We start from the raw sequence: 24752 nt of genomic DNA on the forward strand, positions 1-24752 counted from the left end.
TCAGGCAGAGGGTTTCGGCATCAAATGTTGTGCTAGTGCCCATTTCATACTGAACACCATTTTTTTGCCAGAGGTCACAGGGCTACATCTGATTCGTTTTCTCTTCTCCACAAATGTAGCCGCTTTCCTGGCACCCTTTCTGTGTGCGCAAGCTAGAGGACCTAACTGCTTGGTGATTCAGTACAAATAATTTTTCCTGAGCTCCGAGAACTTCCTCAGACAGTGTACTTTGGTTTGGGAAAAATGGACCTATTATCAGTGCAAGTTTACGACGTAGCAGGGTTGTTTTCTTTACGTAAGGATCTACTGTGATCTAATAGTATAATTTAAAAAGTTCTTTCCCTTTGACTTGATTCATGTATTTTAATTAATGATATTTATTTAAAATAAACTGTTGAGTATTCCAGGTTTTAGATGCTCAATTTATTTCCTAACAATTAAAAACAGTAAAAGAAAAGTTAAAGCAGGCACAAGGTTAAAAAAAAAAAAGTTCAAGGTGGAGGTAAGGTTATAGAGGGAAAACAAATTTTTCTTCCAAGTCTGACCCCAAATTTCCTAGAATCTCTCCCAGAGGCAGTTTCTTATGTGTTCCCAGTTTGTTATATGTCCCTGCAGGGATGTTTCATGCTTTCGTTAGTACATGTGTCTGCAGTTACTCTCTTGGTGCGCAAATGAGAGCAACCTCTACACATTGTTATTCCTTTTCCCCTTTTTTCTGCTAAATAGCTTGGAAGCTGTTCCATATTTGAATATGTATATCGGCAAAATCCTTTTTAACGACAGCATAGTATTCTAGTCTGTGGGTATAACTTCATTTAGCCAAGTCTCCATTATAGATCAACTCTGTTTTTACAATAGCAAAAGAGTTACAATGGCTATTCTTATAATTTTATTTTTGCCCATAAAGGATTATTTTAAATAGGCAATTTTACTAGAATATTTAAGGTTCCTTTGTGAAACCTGTCTGAGGAAGAGAATTAAGGTTTTAAAGCTAACATTTAGGGCAGGGGACCACCAGTTTAGTATGACCTGAGAAGCAAGGAGGATATGGACATTTAAAATGAGGAGAAAATATATACTTTTTAAGTTCTAAAAAATGTGATTTATCTCCTTTGGGACATAAAATTCTTTTACAATGCAGCACTTTCCTGTAGTGCCCTGTGAACACTTTCTGAGGGCTGGAGAGGCAGCAGCCTCTAATGAGATCTATCTTTTGAAGCAAGTTAAGCTTTGATGAGTAGAATCACCAAGACATTACCACCTCCTTACAAAGAGCACAGAAACTGCCCAGTTGCATGGCAAAAGCCACAGGTTCCTTACTCATATAATTTTAAAACATTCCCTCTTTTTGTGCTATTTCCTAATCAAAAAGGGGAATAAAAACATTTAATATTTATTTATATTCTGAAATGCTGGAGGTCACCCCTGTTATGTATCTTGGCACATGGAGGTGGTTCTTTCTAGTCCTGTGATTGCACCCAAGTGGGGACTTGTGTAGCTTGTCATTTACTGGTCGGTGCCAGACCTGAACCCCAGCAACTAAGGGCAGCTCTGGCACAGGACTGTGCAAGCAGTGGGGAGTATGAGCTGCAAAATGAGTCTCTAGTCACTCAAAGTACAGGAGAAAGAAGACATTCTTCTTACCTGTTAAGCATAGGGAGCTCTTCCAGAGTGGAAAGTTCTCATAGTCATTTATTCTAATTGTACCCATTTGAGAGAAAGACATTTTGAGGAGAAACACCAGCATACCTAATCACCCTGCATATGCTAGGTTGAAGGACTACACAATTCTTTAACAGGTTTAACAGCCTCTCATCAAAATGTCACTTACCATCATTCACAGAAACTGTATATTATTGAGGGAAAAATAATTCTGGTTTTGATACACATGGACATGTGATGGATGTGATTATTCATGAAGCATTAGTTAAGTCAGTGGATAAATTACAACTTTAAGGCATACTTCTCCATGATCTTCTTGGATGTCAACTTACTGTAAATTCCTATTGCCACTTGAGAAGACCGATAAAGGTTCAATTCCGATCTGGTTATATTTGGTGAATGGGTTATTTGCTTATTTCACTCACATATTATTAAAGACTGAACTATAAAAAGTTTTGTATTGATGTCATAAACACATTGCCTTAAACTGCTCTTCATCCCTCATAATTAAATTATATGTCAAAAAAGGGAAACAAGCTTTTCTGATTTAGAGAATAAATAATTCAAAACCTGTTCATCCTACCTTGCAATCACTCTAACGGAGAACAAACCCCCTGGATGGTCTGTTGTGTGTGTCAAAGCTGCCTGGGGCAAATTTGGCCTTCAGAGAAGGTGAATAGGACTGCTGTCCGACAGACATGGGGAGGTTCCACAGATGGCAGAGATGGCTCAGAAGAGTTTCAGCGATGTAACCAGGCATCATGATATTCAGGGTGGGGCGGGAGAGGGCGATGTGCATCATGATTGTGAACAAGATTCTCCTGCGTTCACAATTTGGAGAATCCGGACCCAGAATAGCAGTAGTTGGCTTCATAAACACGAAGTGGAAGAAAGACCAAGTTTGTGAAGCCCAGAGAAGGAATGTATCATTAAAAAGGAAATATGGACTGTAAATTCATAAACTGGCAAAGAAAAGAGCCCCGGAGAATGACTTGTCTTCCAAGGTGATTTGTGTAACTCAGAAGCAGGTCACTCTTTTATAGTGCATGTTCAGCAGATTCTAGATGCAAGAGTCACCTCAACTTCTCTTCCCTGAACAAATCTTCATGAATTCATATACATTATATATGAAACAAAAGCAATAAACAAAACATACTGAATTTTCTGGCCAGCAACCAGGAGTTTGGGTTTACAGCAAATGTACTTTCCTTCCCTGGCAGCAAACTAAATTACATACAAATTAAGTTAGGTGGAGGAACCAATTTCATCAAAACTGTGTTGGATAATCTAACTTGGATGTTGAAGTCAACAGCAGCTGCTATGGATATGGTATTAGAGTATAAAAATTCAAGAGACCATTGCTCACCTACAAAAATACAAAAATCACAAGATAACCCCAAAAGACTTGTATGGCAGTATATATATCAAATGTGTTACTCTACTGAGCTATTTAAAACACTCCAGGTTTTTAAAGCACTTTCATATTTATTATGTCTGTGATGTCCTTAACAGCCCTGTGAGTAAATACTAGTTTCATTTCATGGGTGAGGAAGATGGCTCCGAGTGTTTAAATACATGCTTATAGCCAGCCAGCTGGTAGGGCAGAACCAAGGAGTGGGGTGTGGGCTGCTCTTCTCTGGTGAAGGGTTCTGTCTGTGATACCACAACTGTCTCATTAAGGGACTTCATTTACTTAGCACACAGTAGGTATTGAACAAATGCTGAATAAATTAACAAGTTAACAGTGACATATGAAATCATCACTAGGAACAGGGGTGAAGCACTTGGGGAGTTACAAGAAAAGAGTAGTAATTGGAGGAAGCTGAAAAGTTATCACTATTAGCAACTAATTTTGGTATTCTCCTTTAATGATGAAATCGAGGTAGAGGTTTTTAAAACTGTTGCAAGGATACCCAGTTCATAATTCCTAAATAATGAGAAGATAAGAAAGTAATGTTTCTTTGAGTGGAATACAGTTAACTCCCCAGCAATAATATGGAAGCCATTTTTTAGCATCAGAGGAGTAATCCTTTGTTAAGCGTTACCTGACTCCAGAATTAAAACTGGAGGCTTGAATCTTAGTTTTAATCATCTGCTAGAGTTTTAGGTCATTCTGAAAGTCTAAAAAGGGATTGTGTGGCAATCAATTCTTTTTATTTGTTCTTTCTTTTGTCTTTGTCACTTATATAGAAATAGAAAACAAATTATAGCTACCCTATAGCTCTCACAAGTCAGAATAATTTAGTTTCAATAGACTTGGTGATACTGTTTAAGCCTTGAAAGTTAATAAACATGGATTTGTAGAATTAAAAATATTGAACTATTGGAGTGCTACCAACTCACAAAATTAAAGTTTTATGACCCAAAGTCGAAGACTGTATTCCACAGTTTAAATATTTCATATCTGACATTTTCCAACTCAACAATGTGAAGTCTGATTTTGATTTTTCAATCCAATATGAGTTTGGGAGTTTAATTCAAAATCAAGATAAAACCATTTCTGAGACTACCTTGTCTTTCTGTTTTTCCTTTCTTACCATGCAGTATGTGAGTGTATATATATATATATATATATATATATATATATATATATATATATATATACATGTATATATTTTTTCACTTTGGCAAACAAACTTTTCTAGCTGTGGCATAGTACATTTATTGGACAATGCTCTGAGTAGGAATTAATCAGTGAATGCATATTGCTAAAGGGTAACAACCTCGAAAATCTGAGTCTCTAATGTGGTTAGTATATGACCAGATTTAACTAAAAATTACACTTAAAGAAAATACCTTTAATTAGTTAATTAATTTTTTAATACTGTGAACTACTTCAGAAGTCCCCAGAGATAACCATCTCAGGCAGAGACAGGAGTTGAAAAGTTGGGTCACTCGTTCTGTGGGTTCTTTCCTGAAGAACCTCAAGGTAGGGGAAACAACTTTTCATGCTGTGGAGGTATTTCTGTTAGTTGGACAGCCAGATGAAGTGATGTGGTGTTAGGGTTACTTGCTACTCAAAGCAGCAGCCAGATAGATAATTTTTTCTTTGCAAGTCTGCTGGAATCTTTTGAAGGCATTTATGTACATCACAAAGAGGTATCTATCAAAAAGCAGACAGAGAGAAATAAATGATCTGGTAGGCTATCAGGGTTCCCACAGAAAGTAACATTCAAAGGGATTTCACAGCTAGATGGTCTTGGTCTTTGAGAATGTCTGAAGGAAGTATGGATTTTGACTATGAAGAAATTGGATAAATCAATACAGCTTAACGTTCAAGTTGGAAACATAGAAATGAAGATCTCTGGGTAAACACTGTGAGGGCTGTAGATGTGACCAAGGAATGTTCATGTTTATTAGCTGCATCTAAAGTGAAGGGTAGGTCTACCTCTGAGGACACTGGGAAATAAGTCACCATGGATCATGGCCATTCTATCAGCTCTCCCCACCCTTACTTCTTACCTAGAATATGATTGGGAAGAGTCCTTCTAACTATTAAAGTTTCACAGGAGAAGGAACATTAAACTCAAGTTTTCTCCTAAGTTCCTTTCACCAAACTGAAAACTTTTGGGGAGACTTTTTTGACTGTAGTTTAATGAAGACTGACAGAATACTAACTCCAAGTCAGCAATGATCTCCTTATATCCATTTTGTTGTCAAATTCATTTTCCAAGTAAATGGAAAGACTAACACATATCATTTCTTAGATAATGTTTTAATATCCTGCATTGAATAAAACTTTTTTTTAATCAAGTTGCAATGGTAGCATGGAACTCCATAAGGGGCTAGGGGGCTGCAGATGGCTGCATTACTCTGAATGTTCAAGCTTGACTGACCCATTTCATCAGTACTGTCAGAGCCTTGCACTGATACATGTTGACAACATTTAATCTTAAAAAATTGAAAGAAATGAATTAATATGCAAATTTCATCAGCTTTGTAATAAAAATGTCCTTGAAAAAAAACAGTGAACATGACCCCTGAGGAATTGTGTGAATTATCCCAGCTCAATTCTTTAAGTTAGTCAGAGGTACACGGGTCCTCAAGGAAATCAGTGCAGATTTGACTTGGAAATAATTATGATGAAGAACAAAACACAAGCAGGTTGAATAAATGTAACAACTTGGGAAAAAGTCTTAGTCCTGTTTGTTATTCACTTTGAATTAACAGGATTAAGTTTGGTTTTTGAAAATAAAGGAACACCACCGTGTAATTTTAACACCTAAGAAATGTGAAAACAATATTTTTTAAACTATCAATTTTAGTGCATATTAAAAATCACATCTGACAAAATCGGGTCTTTTTTGGGGGGGATGTAGCAGAGTGCAGCTTTTTGGCAAAAGAGAGGGTTGTAAGAAACTCTTATATTTAGACCATGGTTTATATGGGATTTTTGGGTTGATCATTTTGACAGAATTGTATGTTCAACTCACTTCTAATTCAAATAAGGTAATTGATTTTTGCGATACCAAAGTGACCAGTTATTTCACTGAATTTACCAAATTGATGGGATCATGTAAACACAGTCTCTTGATGCGTGTCTGATTTACAATAATCTCTACCTGGGCATGAGGAAGCTCAATGGCGAGCCCCAGCGTCAATCCAGAGGAGTCATCTAGGCAGGCATGCGGCTACAGCGCTCTGCCAACTGGAGGAGGTGACAGTGAGGGTAGGTCATGACAACTGAATATTTCTTGTAAAAGTTCAAGATTGTAATGACCCAAAGGAGATACAAATGTTAACAAAGGAGCATCAACCATCACACAAAATAAAAACAAAAAATTCGTATCAATAACAGTTTACCAGAGGTCAAATGAATGAATGATTTGAGGTTTGAGATCTTATTTCCCTTCCCCAAGTAAACTCTCATTAATTTAAATAGATGTGTAAATATTAAGGGAAGAAAGATGGTCTTCACTTCATCCCTGTGCATCTTTGTGCCAGCGGCTAGAACAGTTTTTCTCCCTCCCTTCCACACAATGAATCATCCAAGCTGTGGGGTCTGAAAGGAATGCCCTATGCTGTTGGTTCAGCTGGTATTCTGGGCACTGCTGATGTTGCCAAAGTGAAGTCGACACAAATTAAAGCTCTTTTTTAAGACATCCATGAACTTTCAATGCTTGTTCAAAAAAATAAAAATCACACCAAAAACTGACAGTCTCACATAAAGACCTAAATTAAGGGTTGTTTACAATCTGAAAACTCCACATAGTCTTTTACAGGCTTTGAAATTCCTATAACTCCTATTTTTCATATATCCTTGGAAAACCAAGGCACTATATATAATACAGTCTTTGCCCAACCAAATTAATCTCATCTGTAAGCTTTGTGGTCCTCTACAAAAGGCTTTTAAGTCCCTCCTTTCTTTCTTAATCTACCATCACTGAAATCCTATTTTTATAGTGGCCTTTGCACCTGCTTGCATAAAATGAATAACCCAACAGTTTAATTATGCACTATTCTATCGGTTGGGAAGTGATATAAAGTTGCAGACTGAAAAAAGAATAAAAATCTCTTTTGGTATCCAAAATTAATATATGTCAAGCTCAGGGTAAATCTTAATCTTTTTGAAACATTTTTCTAAAATAGATGTTCTTTTATCATCTGGCACATCAAGACCCATTGGAGGGAGGGAATAAAAAAAAAGTGGCATTTGGTTAACATGCTGCAGAACAGCACTCTCTTTTCCACCTCACTTCAGGCTGTTCTTGAAAGATCTGAACAGTTGTATAATAATGAAAAATGGGCAATACTTGTGGGGCACTGCCTGCGCTCACATACCTCCGCCCACGCATTCATCATTCTGCAGGTATTGTCAGTGAAAGTTTAATTGCATAAACACTCTGTAACTGTCCTGTCATATTTCTTGTCAGTCTGGATTCCCTCTCCGGGCTCACTATCTCACAAAACTATAATTGAATTGCTACCAAATCACAAGCGTTCCCCCCCTCCAACAAATAAAATCTTTATGAATAGAATTTGTTTCCTATCAGCAGATTTGACAAATTGTGGCAGAGGAAGGGCCTTGGTGATAATTTTTGAGTTTATTCTCAATCTAGCTGTTTGCTGAATGCTCTTATCTATTTTAAAAAATTTTAAAGCCTCAGTAGGGGGTGGGGGGCACATCCAACAACCCTAAGGGGCTCTGTGGTAATAATTCTGCTGGACCCAAGGAAGCCAGTGGAAAAATGGAAAGATTATCTTTGCCCTCCTGTGAAAGGGTACCTTTGGTAAATGAAAGACATATGAATTCTGAATTAAATTGGGAATCTGTCAAAGTAAGATTTCACCAAACTATGTGAATGCTTAGTTATGAGGTATTAAGTACCCAATTCAGTCAAGTGTTTATTCCATTAAACTTTCACTTCGTTTCTCCTTGCACCAAACCTTTCAGTGATCATTACTCATGTATGAGCTCTGAGCAGCCAGATTCTTTGACAGATTTTTAGGGCCATGAACAAATGAAAATTAATCAAAGGCATGACATGCAATTTACTAAATATGTGATCATGAAATTTTAATGTATTAACAACATTGTCACAGCATTAACAGTTTCCCAAAACAAGTAAAACAGAATGTATCTGATGTGGAATGAGGATTATCTTTTGTCTAGTGTTTGTTTCATTTTATACTCTTATAAACCATATCCCTACCCCCCAGTTTCACAATATGAACTCTCAGCAGAGGCCCCAGGATTCTCTTTTATAATTCTGTTGGTGATACGGCCATGAATTATGGCTCCTGGTGAATAACCCTTAAATGGGACTGGGCTTCACCCAGATTGACAACTGTCTGATTGTTTATGTTTTTTAAATGTGCTTATCAAACCCATGTAGGATTGATGGGTATTTTTAGATGAAGTTATGTTTTTGCAACAGACTTAATTTAGGACTAAGGTTAAAGCTTAGGATAAATGAGTGCATTAGATGATTAAAGAACATTTGTCTTGTGGGACATTTAAGTCATTTATTTATGACACTTAAAAACAAGCTAGGAAAGAAGCACCATGGGTTTAGTGAATCAGGTTTATACAAAACTAAATCAGTTTTAAACTAAATCTAATGACTTTTTTAATGGAATGTCAAGATATGCCAGTGTACTAAATATCTAGAGGCAAAATCTAATGTGCAGTGGTATAAACATGAAAAAATATTGAAATTAAAAAAAAATCTCTCAATACAATGTACATTTGGATATGTATACCCATATATACCTTCTTTCAAAAGTGTTATTTTTTAATTGAAATTGCTTCTTATTTGGGACTAGGTCTCCAAATCTTTTTATAGTGCTCTTTTATTAATTTTAAATAAAAGATTTTCTGACAGTATAGGATTTTGGACTATTGTCCTGGGCTGTACTGGGTATGATAAAATACCTTGTCAGAGGTGACAGGATGGCCCAGGGGATTGGTAATACGATATATAGAGCCATTCACCCATAGGTCATTGGCTTGAATTTTGTCCAGGTTGGCAGTGACTAGAAGTCATTAACATCTCATGACTGCTTGGTGGCTTATGTGAAATGACTTTCTTAATTTATTTATTTAAGTCCATATATTGTACCTATGGCTGGGCCTCTCTCTTGCTTTACAGAAGCATTCCACCAAATCTACACTCATTTCACTTCTCAAGATTAGTGATGAACTGAAGCCCTCCTACACAAATAAATTGATTCATTTAAAGTTCAAGCCAATAGCTGGGTACCTCCACTCTGTTCTCCAGCTCAGATCAGAAGGGTACATGAAAACTGATTTGATAGTAAAAGGAGCTGTAGGTTGTGGAGAACTAAATCCAATTTTGTGTCACTTAGTCTTTTTTTTGGAGCATAATCATGTGTGGTTGTGGCCACCTCGTGATGGCCCAGCCAGATAAAAAGGGAAAATATAACTTGGGCACATCACATATGCTATGCATTGGGCTAAATCACTGGGTCATAAACAGAATACTTTTTAATAGGCCAGACGAGAAGCTAAAAACCCTTGGAAACAAGATTTACCTCTTGTTTACCTCAAGGTCTATCCCAAAGTAGACCTGGGCAGCCTCTAAGCTAGCCTTAGAAAAGAGGAAGTCAGCAGGCATATCCTAGTGTTCAGAATTTAGAAAGAGTGGGATGGACCTCTGAGAATGAGAATTATATACCTCTGTTAGGCTTTAAGAAAACTGAATATACAAAAAATTGAATCTGCAATATAGAATCTGTGCATTAGAGAGGCTGGAGAAGGTAAATTGTGTACTTCCGAAAGAGTCTTTCCTACACAGGTATGTGCATGTGTCAGTATTTTTACATGATCCATGTAGAATCTGGTCCTTTAAGTCAGATAACTGGAACATATCATCAATGAAGCCCATTCAAGCCTTTCATGCACATTAGCTAACCTTGCATCACCTAACTCCTGGTCTGCTTTTCCAAAAGGAGCTCTGATAATAAGAGAAGGTATTACTCAACAGAATTAATAGTGATAATACTCACTGAAAACTTATGTCATACTACTATTCTAAGCATTTTAAATGTATTAACTCACAACACCTTAATAAGGTGTGTTAATATATCAATTCATTTGAAGTTAAATCTAACAGGTGATTATTCCTACCCTGTTCTGTAATCTATACTTCTAAAATTTTACAGGGCTAAAATTTTACAATGGGGAAGCTAAGGCACATTTAAGTGAATTAATGCAATCAAGATCCCATTTCTAATAAGTGACGGAGCCATTAAGCCAACACATGAACACAGGCTGTCTGGTTCCAAGACCCTGTGCACTTAAACTATTTCCATAGCAGTTGCAAATATTTAAGGAGTATGTCCTACAATGTGGGTTAGGACTGTCATCTTCACATATCACCAACTCTCAGTTTTAAGAGTAACCTGCAAGTTAACCAGACTGCAGATTTTTAAAATTTATGATATGGGTAGTATAACTGAATTAAACTGCTACCTATCTGAGAAAATCTAGTAAGTGGTTACCACCACCCCACTGTGTGTCCTGTCCCACCATTCTGACATGTGCTCTTTTATCTACAGTCAATGGTAACTGGTTGGAACTGTCACGCAGGGTAGGGAGCCTGTAGAGAGCTGTGGGCAGCCGTAGTCACATCCTTCCCCCGAAACCCACTGGGGACTTTTGCACTGTGCCTGTGTAAGTGAAGGATAGGGAGGACAGGGTGACAAAGGGATGTGAGACTCTGCAAATCAAAGCCCAGGGCTGCTCAAAAAACTGTGAACCTTGGAGATGACAGGTCTTATCTTAAGACTTCTCAGTTAATTACTACTAGACTCATCTAGGAGCTTACCTTTAGGAAAGCTTGAAGGGCACACTGAAGACTGATGACTGATGAGAGATATTTGGGAAAGCTACTGAAGGAATTGGGTGATTTGACCCCCAAGCTGAGTGGCTGGACTGTGATCCTGCTGGTAGAGGGTCTTTGAAGTAGAGACGGGCATGAGTGGGAAGGAGTGGGATCCAGCCAGCACAGGAAAGATCGTGGGCTTAATCACTGTGCTTCTGGCTGTCAGTAATAATTGCTCCCTTAAAAAAGGCTTCCCATAGTCTAATAAACTGGGAAAGGCTAGTTTGAATAAAACAGACTTCTTGATCACACAAGTTTCAAAACTTCAATAAGTGAATGTTCACTTTTAATCATCAAGGGAGAAGATACGCTATGAAGCTTTTCCTTCTACTCCTTAACTAGGGATCCCTTTTTACACAAAGCTTTTCACAGGGTAGTTATGATAAGGGACACATTTTGGAAGTAGTAGCTTAGAGTCTGTGTCACTTCTGCCTCTTAGAAAGCAGAGAAGACCAACTGGTCCATTACAAATTGATGTATGGATTTACCTCTTGTTTATAAATGGAGACCTCTATTCAGTGCATCTTTCAACAGGAATCCTTTTGACTCGGTTTGGTCAGGAGGTTTATGTGAATATAAGTTCCATGAGAGCAAGGACCTTCTTGGGAGCTACCATGTCCCAGGACCTAGAATGTGGCTTGGCACTTAACATGAGATAAGTAATGACTGAATGGGTGAAAAGTGAGTTATTGCATGTTTTATATATTCAAACTACTGGACTTGTGTTATTTTTACCCTTTTATATTTCTTCTGTGATGCGAAAGTATTTCCCTAAATATTGGTCAAATTTTTAACTCATTTTTATGTTATTGAGTAAATCAATTTCTACCTCATTCTGACTAACAGTAATTTGGGGGATCAATAGAATATTTTGATTCTCCAACTTCAACCCTTGCTCTATTTACTAAGGAGATGGTTAGACATGGGAGAGTTTTAGATTTTCATGATGTTACCAATTTGACCATTACTGATCACACAGATTACTGGTGTTTTTATTTAGAGAGGGTAGTGCTTGTGCTGGTGCTTTTATCTGAGGAGGACATCCCCTGACAGGTGACTGGCACTGATTAGCAGATTGATATTTTATCAAAGACACATAATATAGTTTAACAAATCATAAAAAGGAACAGCTTTGAACCCTTTGTTCACATGAAAGATGCAGGGAATTTACGTCTTAATATTTCATGATCGATAGCATATGTAATTTTATTATTTTCACATTTTTCCAGATTTTATTACCAATTGATACAAAAGGAAGAGTGGACAGATGGTATCATCAATCCTAATCATATGAAAGCTTGAGGCTTGCATAATTTCTAGAGTATTAACAATTAGCTTCTGGCTAAAGACTGACCACGAGGTGCATGTCTATCTTTTCCTATTGTTATATTTCTAAATCATCATTTCTTCCTTCTCAAGGCCCCTTGATAATTCTTCTCAGGGTCTCCTTACTCACTTCTGGCAAAGCAATGACCTCTTGAATGGTCTCCTTTGCTTCCAGCTTGCTCCCTTCAGTACACACTGCCCATTCTTGCAAAAATAAAGGGTCAGGTATTAAATGCAGTGAACGTAAGTTACTTGCAGTTATCAGCATGACATTGGGAAGACTGTTCTAACAGAGCTGTCTAGGAAGGGTGGAGAGTGCCCCCAGCTGGTGGTCTCAGGTAGGGGTTGACAGCTATATTGGATGGTGAGAAGCAGCTTGGTGGAATGGTTAACAATAGGAACTCTGGTTCCAGGCTGCTTGGGTCCAAATCCCAGCTTCTTACCTACTAACTGCATGAGTTGTCAAAGTTTTAAAAGAAATTATTGTCTTCTACGTTTTTTAAATCTATCTTTGAACTAGGAAAAATAAGGGCACCTTCTTCATTGGATTTTGTGAGGAATGAATGAGGTAATGCAAATAATGAGCTCAGCAGAGGCCTGACACTTGTTTATTATTCAATATATATTAGTAGTTATGTTGTATAAGGGATTCAGGATAGGTTATATAATATGACCCTCAAGGGAATTCCAAATTCCAAATTGCTTTTTTTAATTTTTAAGTGATAAAATGTTTCCTTTGGGTCACTGCTCTGTTTAGTGAGCTATCCTCAGAACTTATGATACCAATCCCAGATGCTTTTCCCTGGCTCTCCAGCTGCTCCGAGATCTGGCTCTGTCTAAGATAAGCACACACCTTTGCTTCAGTGAGTAAGGCAGGGCTTTTTCCTGTCTCCTAAGTGCAGCATCCTTGCTGTGCTACCTGGGGTGAGTCTCCTGGGACGTCATCACTATCTCTTTGCTCTTAGGTTGGTTTTCATGCAGGATATGCAAGGGATCTGTCCTCATCAAAGACACCCACAATCATTGAGTCTCTCCCTGCTCTCTTACACCACTTTCCTTTTTATGCCTCAGCTGAGATGGCAACATGATCATTCCGCATTTTTCTCTGGTTGTTGACTATGTATAAATCTTCTCCTGATGACAATCAGTTTCCTAAGGGTAGATGTCACATCTTCTACCTCTTGTGTTCTCTGGAAGCACCTAGCAAAATGCTCAAAACACATGGCCTGAACTGAATTCAAATCCTAGGGCCATAATCTACTCTGGCATGGAAAAAGCCATTTCCATCTCTAATTTTGGTTTAAGGTCATTTTGAGAAATAGACTACTTAAAACCTTCCTACTCTTACAATGGAACATATACATAAGACACAATAAAGCTACTTATTAATATCATCATTAATTTTAGTAGAGTAGTTGCAACAAGTTATACCTTGAGTAGAAAAAGCTAAGAGTCAGTACAATTTCCTAAAGCTAGCGTTTACTGACTTTCAGTTGGTGGTATCAGTGTGGAAAGGAGGCAGTTTGGGGGCACCTCCCATTCAGAGTACTCCTACAGAGCCAAAAAGATCAATAGTCACCGGAACTTATATTCCTGTGAACCCTACCATGCAGCAGGCATTTTTCAGGCTAATTAAATAAACAAACAAAAACCCTAAGAAACCCTTGACAAGGTACATCGAGGTGCCAGACAGTCATGGTCTATGTACATCTGGGCATGTCAACGCAGCCCAAAGAAGCAATGGTCTTGAGTTGTTAATTTCAGAGTTGAAATTTCAAACCTGAGATCATCCTGCCAAGACTTCTAACAGCAGTGGCCTGTAACACAGTGCTACTCCATTCGTCCAGCACAACGCCCTGATTATCATCACACTCCTGCGTTGTATTAATTATCTGTCCCCCTCACATGATGGTCAGCTTCTGGCAGGCAGGGAGCTTTATCTTTGTTTCTTTAGGGTTTTGTATAATGTCTGGCACATGACAGACATGCAATCAGTGGCTATTGAATAGTCTACACAATCCCTATTACCAAGGGGGCCTGGAACTTGAATGAGAATTCACTCAAGGTAATAACAACTAGAGAAAAGACACGAGGGTCTTCCTTCTCTCATGAGAGTCTTCCTTCCTTCCTTCAGTGCAGGGATGAAGGCAGTCATTTTGTCTACTAACAGAAGATGGGTAATGTTTCCATGGGTCCCAAGAAGCCGTGATTGTGCTGCATGAGCAGATAACCTCCATGGATAAGACTACCTCCTGTTGGACTCCATTGTTCTTCTTGCTCTTTTTCCATCTCATGCCTGCCTTGGGAGTCGGGTTCTGCAAGGAAGAGTCTGGAGAAACTGCACAGAGCCTGATCCAGTGCGGGGCAAGGCACAGCAGAGACCAATGCATGGAGGCAATGTAAGCTGTGCTCCTGGCTGAGGAAGCATGCAGCTGATGGGGACCAAGAGATTCAGGGCTGAATTTTGCCTATAACTGATTCAGATGCTAATGTTTACTGTGGTAAAAAGATATTCAGTACAGGGATGAAGGCAGAAGAAAAGACTGGATGGAGGATTTAGTCTTAAGTGAGAGACTATATTTAAAAAAAAGGTTTTAGTGTAATGAAATATGTGCATATGAGGCCAGTTACATTTCTCTGTCGACTTCAGAAGCCTCTTAGAGACAATTCCTCTGGTTTGACCCCTACCAGGGTCCTCTGTCCTTTCTCCATCTAGTGCCTAGGCTTCCCATCTACTCCAACCCCAATATTTTGCCCTTTTATCTTGGCTGCTTAACTAACCTGTGTGGTTTGGGTCAAGCCACTTAGAATTTCCATTCCATGCCCCTCATCTACCCACCGCCCCCACCATTTGTAAAATTAGGATAACACACTGATGTGCCTCAGAGGGTTAGGGTGTGAATTAACTCCTATTATTAGTGGTTTCTGTGCTCTGCATACACCAAGAGGATATGAATGCCAACTATTATCATAGTGGCCTGAGTACGCTTTGCTTCTAAAGCTATACTCGGGAATAACTGCTTGGCAAAGAGCTGACAACTGGAAGTTGCAAACTTTACACAGAAGCAATATTTCCAGTATTTTCCCCAAGCAATCATGAGTAAATTGCTCACTAGGGGTGGAAATGGTTTCCAGCCAGTTCTGCCTTTTCTGATCTGTGCACCCTGCAAAGCTCAGTCAATGCCAGGCAACTGATCCTTCGTAAGTCTGCTGTTTAGCTCAGGCGAAGAATTCAGAGTGGTATAATTTGGACAGGGATGAAATTTCTGTGCAGTGTATGTATTAAAAGCAAATAATCTGTGTTTTGTTCAAGGCAAGAGTTATAGGAATAGAGTCTCTAATTTTTAATTATGCAATGACAAAGACAGCCACATTTTTTTTTAAATGAGGCAGAACAGGTCATCTATTAACCACTTGTCTTGCGTTTCACTTTAGACACTCTGAAAATGTATCCCTTATCACCATAGGTAAAGGAAAGTCAAAATTATGACCTAGAAAGTTATATAAAATAACTGTTAAAAATATTGGGTTTAAAAAATTGATCTTCTAAACCTTCAATAAAGGTTTAGGGGAAAAAAGTGCCACATATAAACTGAATGAAATTATTGCATATTTTGATAAGAAGCTTGTGATTCTATTATTGAACAAACATTCGCTAATAAATACTATTATGTTAATTTATAGGAAAGCTTCACTTTTTGAGTTGCAACCACTGTGACTTAAATTTTGGAAAAGAGTTTCAGAATGGCATGCAGAACTATGCTGAGATCCAACATCTTCCCTAGGAATAAAAGGGAGGCTGCCGTTCCGTAGCTAAGTGAGTCAGCAACATGGATTTTCATAGTCAGAGTGTCAAGCCCCAAAGGATGCCTTGCACTGCCGCTGTGTGCTCTGGGAGCTGGCCTGGAAGGGTGCAGCTCAGTGACTGGGCCAGCAGAGCCTGGTGAGAAGAAAAGATTTTACCTTACTTTTCTTTAGCTCCCTCAGGCAAGATCCTAGAAGTAAAAGGTTGCTTTGCAAATATTCTTATCATACACAGACAAGCATGCAAAAGTGTGAGCAAATCAATTAGGGTGCTAAGTGTGCCTAGGATTTGCATACTGGAAGAAGAGCACTGGAAAAGAGCGATTCCTCTCTGTGGCAGTTCCAGGTGATCTTGGTTAGCTTAGCTGGGGGGGATAAAGGTGGCATTTGAAAATAGTCTACTTGCTGCATGAAAAAATGGTCTGCATCAACGCAGATTTTGTGGGGCAAAAGAAGAATGCTAAGTGGGGCAAGGCAATCCCTATAATAGTACTGGCTTGTTTTGGGAGCGTATGCATCATTTCCTTTATGAGTGGCAAAAGATAATTTTTATTTCATTTCAAAATAATGATATATATGTAAAAATATGTATTTCCCTTAGCTATAATTTTTGGATAAAAGCTGATCTTTTTGGGTTATGAAAAGATTAGTTTTTGTTAGGCTGCTTTCTATTAGATTTGACACATCCATGTGCACATGGATATTAACAGGAGGCAGATCAGTTCTGGGTAATGGTGAACTTGTTTGGACCACTACTATAACTACAGCAGAGATGTATTTCATATTCAAGCCATCAGATATAGCTGTGGTACATTATCTGATGGATTTATCTCTACTTATATTGTATGAATATGGAAAGGGATTAAATGTGTGTTTACAGTTTGATAAACATTCAACATAAATTATACATTTTAATTTCACTTGTTAGTTGGGGACAATGGAAATCAGAAATTTCACGGCCTACAACCTGCCATTCAGATTGAGGGATTAGCAGTTTGCTGAAAAGGTACACTAACTGTAAGAACAAAATTCATTTCTAACTCAAGCGAGTCACCACATGGTTTGTATTCAGAGTTTTAGAAAAGCAAAAATGAAGTGCAGCTCCTCCCAGTGATGACACAAGCTGTACTGTACACTTTCAGGGGATCCAACATTGTCAGCAGGAATAAATCTAGTGCTAATAATCTAGTCCTACCATTTGACAGTTCGAATGTTGTAGCTACCACACCCATTATCAAGCTCTACTTATGTTTAAAAGAACTAGGTCTGATCTTTCAGCATTAGCATGCAGAGCATTCTTTATGATATTATCTTTACCATATAATGACTCCAAAAATCTCACAGAGATTAATGGTGATAACATAATTCCAGAAAGTTGCCACTCTATATGTAGAAATATATTGGCAATAAAAACCAGTCACTGTGTGCCTTTCCCCAGTAGGGGATCTCTCACTTTCCTTTGATTTTTAAAGGCTTCAGATCAATAACTGGAGTGACATTATTAACAGCTCCCTCAACACCTTGGCCAGCGCTAATATTAAATCCATTACACCTTCTGTTTGACATTTGCAGTACAGCAGAAAGTGCTGTAGATACAGTCACATTGTCTGGGGACCAGGGTTGGATGTGGGGTTAGTGAGATGGTTTCCCTTGCCTGACTTCTAAATTCGGTTCATTGATAGGGAACATGAACGAACCAATAAAAAAAAAGAAACCAAAGACTCTCCCCACTTCCCAACAACACTATCCTCAGTGGTAAATAATTCACCGATGAAAGTATATTTCATGTTAGCAGTTTTTGAAACAAAACATTGATCTAAACCTCAGATAAAGTTTTATATTCTTCATTGTTACTCTTAAACATTTGTTTCTCTAATTATATCACTTATTGTGAAAATCATCTAATGAATCCAGAGGAATTGAGTTCTTGTAGCATCAGGAGTTTATCAAATTTACTGCAGCACAGAGGCATATGTAGGAAATGCAAACTATTTCTATTCAACCAAGTACTCAACTGCTTCGATTCTGCTTGCCTTTAAGATGTTCAGGACACAGAATGGGTATAAATAGCATGAAGATCACACAACTACAATGACTGTCAACCCCCCATAACAGGCTAGGTCTGCCTGAAACTTTATGCAAAACACAATAGCCTCCATTGTAGACAACCAATGGTTAACCATGCTGCTGTAGTTATTCTTCACCAAAAGTACTGTCTCATACATTTTGCTAAATTGTCTAAATCCTGGTGCAGTATCGATTTCTCCCTCTATGCACTCGTACCCATTCAATAAGTTGCAAGAACCTCTTGTCCTGGCTGGATTCCCTCCAAAGCAGGACCCAGGTATGTTACTCCTGACAGCGGTCCTCCAGCTCGGAGCTGATTGTTAGCTACTGGGAAAGAAACCATTGGAGACAGAAAGGAAGTTTTATGTTAAAGTAAGAAACATGACGGGGAAAGTTGCCTGTGAGGTTAAGTGGAAAAGCAGGCTACCCGAAGCATGTATGTTAGACAGACAAAACAAAAACACACTCACTCCATAAATGTATATTATACAGGAACTGAAAATCTGTACGGATAGATGTATAGTATATACTTATAAACAGTGGTTCGTTTGGGTAGTGGGGTGTTTGTTGATCTTTATTCTTTGTTTTTTGCATTCTTTGAATTTTTCACAGTATACATGAATTAATTTTGTAATTGGGAAAAAAAACCCAACCTGTTTCAGTAAGGAGTTGGGGATGTAAGCACAGTAATTGTATGACCTGACCTAAGGAGTATTATTTTCTGCTTTCAAAACAGGGAGATTTTTAAAGTTCCTCCAGGATTTCTTGAAAGAGCTGCTTTTCTGTTAATTAAGCATTTAAAAGATGTGGCACTGAAGTTTATTAGGAGAATAGCACTCATAATCCCAAGATTACAGAATCATTAAGTATAATGAAAAGATACATGCAGATCTATAAAGAGAAACTGAGCCATCTGTGCTCCCCAGGCTACAGGCACAGAGCAATGGCTGCATGCATCGTGGTACAGGACCATTTCTTCCAAAATGTTGGGATCAGCTCCTAAACAGGCACTCTAGAACTTTATAACTTTTTAAACATGTTCACCCATTCATTTTTCTAATGCCTGGCTTAAGATTTCTCTAAAAGAAATGTTATGTTTGTCAAACTATTGATAAATGTGCATACATATAAACTATTTATTTAGGTCTGCTGTCCAGGCAACTGGTTTTGTTTTATTTTTATTTTTTCATTGTCTTGAGACTGGTTCAAGACAAGACAAGCACAGGTCCGGTGGTTCAAAGAACTAGAATTCCTATTATGGCACAGTATTGCTGCCTCTTAGGCTGGTTTAGTCCCTTATTTCCTTTTATTATAATGCCAAGTGTTATTTAGGTTTCAGTCATTTAGTAATGCTACACTGCACACATCAAGGCTTCTGAAAAATTTCATACTTACTAGTCCTGGCATTTGCATAATCACATATTGATATCCCTTTTCCAATCAAATCACACTACTATTTAAAAAAAAGAATGTGTTTTATCAGAGTTTAAAAGATGATGATGCAATGAACAACAGTCTCCAAAAATGTTCCTTCATATTATTAAGAATTAGGAAATCTTTTTAAAATTCTTTCAGCTTTTAAGAAGCATAAGCATCTTTGGGATGTAGGGCCTGACGTGAACTTTTTAAGTCGTTTCCTTGGAGCAATGATCTGCATTAGTGAAGATATTTAGCTAAAGGTAGTACCCTACACTGTTTTTTCGTATTTGAGCAGTCAGTCTAATTGCCTTTTTAAGCCAAAGATTGAAAACAACCAACACTACAGACTTTAAGGCAAAGGAAGTTTAATACTCTCTAATGGTGAGAGGGAGACTCTCCATTAAGTAAGAGGAACTCTTTCTTGCTAATGAGCACCAGCGGTTAAGGAATGTAAAAAGTAGAGTTTTCAGTTTTACTATTTAGGTGGCTCACAGAAGCCTTGGAGGGCAGGGGAAAGAAACTCAAGTAAATTTCAATCACACTTCAATGTTAAATGACAGAGTAACTTTAAAGGAGACATGTTATTTTCCTAATATCCAGAATTAAAGGGTTCTAAGTGAGAACGAGTCCTAATAGTGTACGTAGAGTTGTTTAATACATACTGATGCTTCATAGAAGGCTTGGGATTTATCAGAGTCCTTATATTCCATCTTAAACCAGTTTGATTTTAACTCCAGCTTAGGATATCCTAGCAGAACTGGTTTACAGGCTGTGAATTCTTGTTTTCCTTTCCATCAAAGTGTTTTCTAAGTGACAAGCCATCCTTAAAAGGTGTTTGGGGAGACATCAAGCTCAATGTGAATCGACAGTGTGATCTGGCTGCCAGGAGGACCTGATTCAACCTTAGGCTGCATTAACAGAAGTATGGTGACCAAAATGGAGAAAGGTGACAGTCCTGCTGTTCTGCAATAGGCAGAATACATCTAGAGAGCTGCACTCAGTTTTCAGAATCATATTTTTAGAGCATCACCAACTAACTGAAGCACAGCCAGGGAGCTGAACCAGGATGGTGAAGGAACATACCATTGAATAATGGTTGTGGAAGCAGGGCTATTTGCCCTGGAGAGGGGAAGGATGGCGGAAGGGAGGGAGGGAGGATTTGGTGTACCTGACTTCACCTATTTGACAGGCTAAGATGGGGGAGGAAGGAGTAAATCTGAAACGTGATCCCAGATGACAGACCTTGGATCAGTGGGGAGAGGTTGCAGCAAAGTAGATTTTGGGTCCATGAAGTGGGCAGTCTCATACATTGCTGAGCTTCCTATTGGGGTGGATTCCAGTGAAAGCTGGAAGGTTATCTGCTAGTTTTGCTGTAGAGGGATGGTTGCAGAGGTCCTTCTAAACTTGAGTGTTTGTGATTCAGGAAGACAAAGTCCACTTTTCCAAAGCCTTAGTGCATATCAAGGTTTTATAAACTTGAATTCTTACACATGGAGGGTTTAAGAGTTATTAGCAGCCCAGGATCCCCATTCAAACTCTAGAATGAAAGCATATAAAACAGGTTTCATGTGCTGCTTCTCAAATATGCCCAGACAGGAATATTTTAATGACTAAAAAGCAGTTCCAGTTATCTCACTGATACACTTACCTATTCAGTAAAGTCAGGGAGCTATATAAAAATTGGACTTCCCACAGAACAAAATTATTTTCATTTTCAAGTGGTAGAGAGTAGTCTTAAATACTCTCTTTTCTTGTGAATGGGGCTCACTGAGGAAGGTTGATCACCAGCACTCTGGGATAAAGCCTCGGAAGCTGCAGTTAACTTAGATGAGGTCACACGAATAGTTTCTAGATGGAATTAAAATAGTTCCCAAAGAAGCAAGTATGTTTTTTTCCCTTTTGTGTGAGCAAGCATATAGTGACTATTTCTAAGTAGGTTAAAGCATTTTCTTGGAAGTATGTAGAGTTATTTCAATATCATTCTTAAGATAGGGTTTTCCATTTTTCTTTCTATAAAATGGTTTTGTGTTACAACTGTGTTTTAAAGCAACATATCAAGTAAAGTATAAGCATCTTTAAAGAGAGCAAAAATAATTTTCCAAGTAAGCAAATAAAACTTTGCACTTCAACACTTCAAATCAGGCCTTGATTCATTAAAAATCTTAAACTTCTCATGAGAAAAATTAACATTTAAACCACTGCTGCTTGGCCAAGCACTCCACCACACAAGAATATGAAATATCTCCTCTAAAAAAGTACAAAAAGGACAAAACCACAAATGTGGAACTTCAATTAATTTAAAGCCCCAATCAGCAAAGAATAAATCCTTCGCAGATCTAATTACCAGCGCTCTCGGAAGACCCAGGCCGACCAGCCAATCTTCCCCGTGTTTGAACAGCTTGATGAACTAGGGGACTGATGGATATCAAGTCATTTTGTTTAATTTATAAATGGATTTTCCCCTAATACTTAAATTATCATCAGTACAACACAATGAAAATGGGAACATTCTGAATGCAAAGTCTATAAGAGTCCTGGAAGGAATCCCAATGAGGAATGTCACCTCTGTTCATTCCTCTATACAATTGATCTAATTAAATACTGAGGGTGGAAAGGCAGTTTAAAATGTAGCCATTTCTGTTTTCTTTTTAGCCTTAATTTATCTGTTCACATCTTTCAAGTACCTTCTGATGCTGACACACACACACATAGACACAAAGAAACCAAGATTTCTGCAAGTCCCTAATACTTTTAATTCTCCACAAGCTAATATTCAAAACGTCTTTGCCATAGATTTTGCTGAATAATAAATAAATGCATTACATTTAGCCATGGTAACAGTAAAGGAAGAGGGCCTTCTAAATCTGAACCTTTTCCCTCTAGTAATTTGAAAGAGAAACTAAAGGAACTAGTACCTTCCATATGTATTGTTCAGCTGAAATTAGATCCCTGGATTATACTTATTAAAATGTCTCCTTATTTTCAAATTTCTTCCTTATTTAATTACTGCATGGGACAGAAAGCTGCATGGAATTGTTAAATACTATTAGACCTATTTATAGTCTCTTCACACTGGCAACTTGAGTGCAATCATTGGCAAAGGTCCTGCCCACCAACCCCCACATGGAGACTGCAATTCCCACCTGGCTCAGGGGTCTCCGACTGCGAGGAGGAAGATGCCGAGCTGGCTCCGTCCTCAGCTGTGCCCTGCGAGAGGAGACCCCGCCCAGGCGGGAGCTTCATGCCCAGCTGCTCGGCCATCTCCACGTGGTCCCCGGGGTGAACATAGTCAAAGACGCTGCTGCCTGTCAGCTCCACCTAGAGGGGGCAGAGAAAAGGTGGGAAAGAATGGTGTCACAGGTATTCCCATTTTCAATTTCAGCACCTCTGTGTTTCAGAGAAGGGAATATATGCATACCCCAGAAACCACCCTAGTGATGAGTCTTTTTCCTCAAATGCTTACAGATTCTTGAAGTTGAAAGAGAAAGATTTTCTTTTCATATGTGTTTATTTAGCAATTGTTTGGCCCAGCGTTTTCTCATACACTGTTGTTTGCATAAAGTCAAAACATTCTGTGAGCTGTGGATGCGTCTGTCTCATGTTCAGCTGTTTTATCCAGGCATCATCAAATGCCTGCATGTTTGGTGTCAACCGGGTGATTGACTGAATCCTACAGTTTTCTCACTGCAAAGTTTGGGCTTTGTATAGAAACAGCCAGCAACAGCGGATGACTATTTTCCTTAAAATACACAGATTTCCAAGATGTGTATTTATATACATCAGCTTATTTCTATGTAAATTTTAATGGAAGAAGTGCTGCTTACAAATACATGCAAAGGCATAATGTTTTCATTAAGTATACTCATTAGCTCTGTAATCATATGGGGAATTTTCCATGCAAAAGAGGTCAGCTGGGGTCTGAAGCACCCATTTTTTTTTTTCTTGCTGGTATCAGCTTGTTTCACATTAAATCTAATAAGAAACCTGGTACAAATCTCCTTGAGGGCTTTAAAAAAATGTTTTAATTTGTATACTCTAGGCTGACTCTAAAGGTAGAGAATGAAAATAAAATATGAAAAGAGGGTCAGCCTACCTATTTCAATGCTGTCAGGCATGGCCCCTGTCTGGGTGGTGCGCTGTTTCTGGGGGGCAGAAGTTGCTGGTAAGGATTGACCTTACTTCTGTACTCTTCTGAGGCTATAACCCTTACCTCCTTCCAAGAAGAGCAATAATGGTTCTAAAATAATGTAGTTGGGTTATTGGTACCACGAGAGGGAGAGATGTGTCAGTAACGGAACAGGAGAAAGCTCTTTCCTGGGTTGCTAATGGGTTACTGCTCTCAGGTCAGCTATGATGTACCTTGGAAACTGCCAGAAGTTCAGATGTCACAGGTTTCTTGGTGATTATTTACCTAGAACCCCTTCCTGCCTCAGCTCTGTTTCCTGTGTAATTTGCAGCATCCCTCCAAATTCCCCGAGTGCCTGCACTCTTTCTTCTGCCAAGAAGGAAGCCTGATGGGGGATGAACTGTCACAGAGAGCATAATACCCAGAGCAATTATTATCCCCAGAACTCCAAGTCCCGGTAAAATGATCACATCTTCTCCCAGACACCATTTGATTAAAATCTTAACAGCCTACACATCTTCAACATCTATCAATTAACAGGTATAGCCAGAAAAATGGGAGGCTAAATTCCGTTTGGTTAATAGCTATTCCTGAAAAAGGCCTGCATAACTTTTACCGAAAATGAGGTACTTTCTCTTTGCTATTAAATTACACTCTCCTTCTGTATTACCCAACTACTGACTCTATCATTTTACAATAACTATTTCCTCCATTTGATATTGTTACAGGGCGTAAATCAGGATTCATAAGTGATCAGTTTCTACCCTCTGGGAGGGAGGGATTACATGGAAATAATCCCTTTAATGTGCGCCTTGCCTCTAAGTATTTCACACAGCAATAAATGGGTAAACTGACTTTCAGCAATTAAGAAATTAAATGAAACTAATAAAATGTGTGTTTTAATATTTCTTGATGGTTATTTTGTTTGGGGATTAGTGAGTATGAGGAAGTCACTCTCATTTTGCATGGAGTCCAATTGCAGCACTTTAATAAATATTTCT

General features: G+C 38.3%; 1 protein-coding gene across 11 annotated transcripts in view; it reads right to left on the reverse strand.

Annotated features, from left to right (window-relative positions):
• Positions 1 to 24752, reverse strand: part of NPAS3 (neuronal PAS domain protein 3) — an 843415-nt gene that overhangs the window by 97762 nt on the left and 720901 nt on the right. For all 11 annotated transcript variants that reach the window (XM_036881327.2, XM_036881322.2, XM_036881329.2 and 8 more), the window contains one exon: positions 22769 to 22943. In XM_036881327.2, coding sequence (XP_036737222.2) covers positions 22769 to 22943 — 175 coding nt within the window. The remainder of the gene's footprint in view (positions 1 to 22768; positions 22944 to 24752) is intronic.

Source organism: Manis pentadactyla, chromosome 11 (assembly GCF_030020395.1).
Source record: "Manis pentadactyla isolate mManPen7 chromosome 11, mManPen7.hap1, whole genome shotgun sequence".
In the NCBI taxonomy this organism is placed as follows: Eukaryota; Metazoa; Chordata; class Mammalia; order Pholidota; family Manidae; genus Manis; species Manis pentadactyla.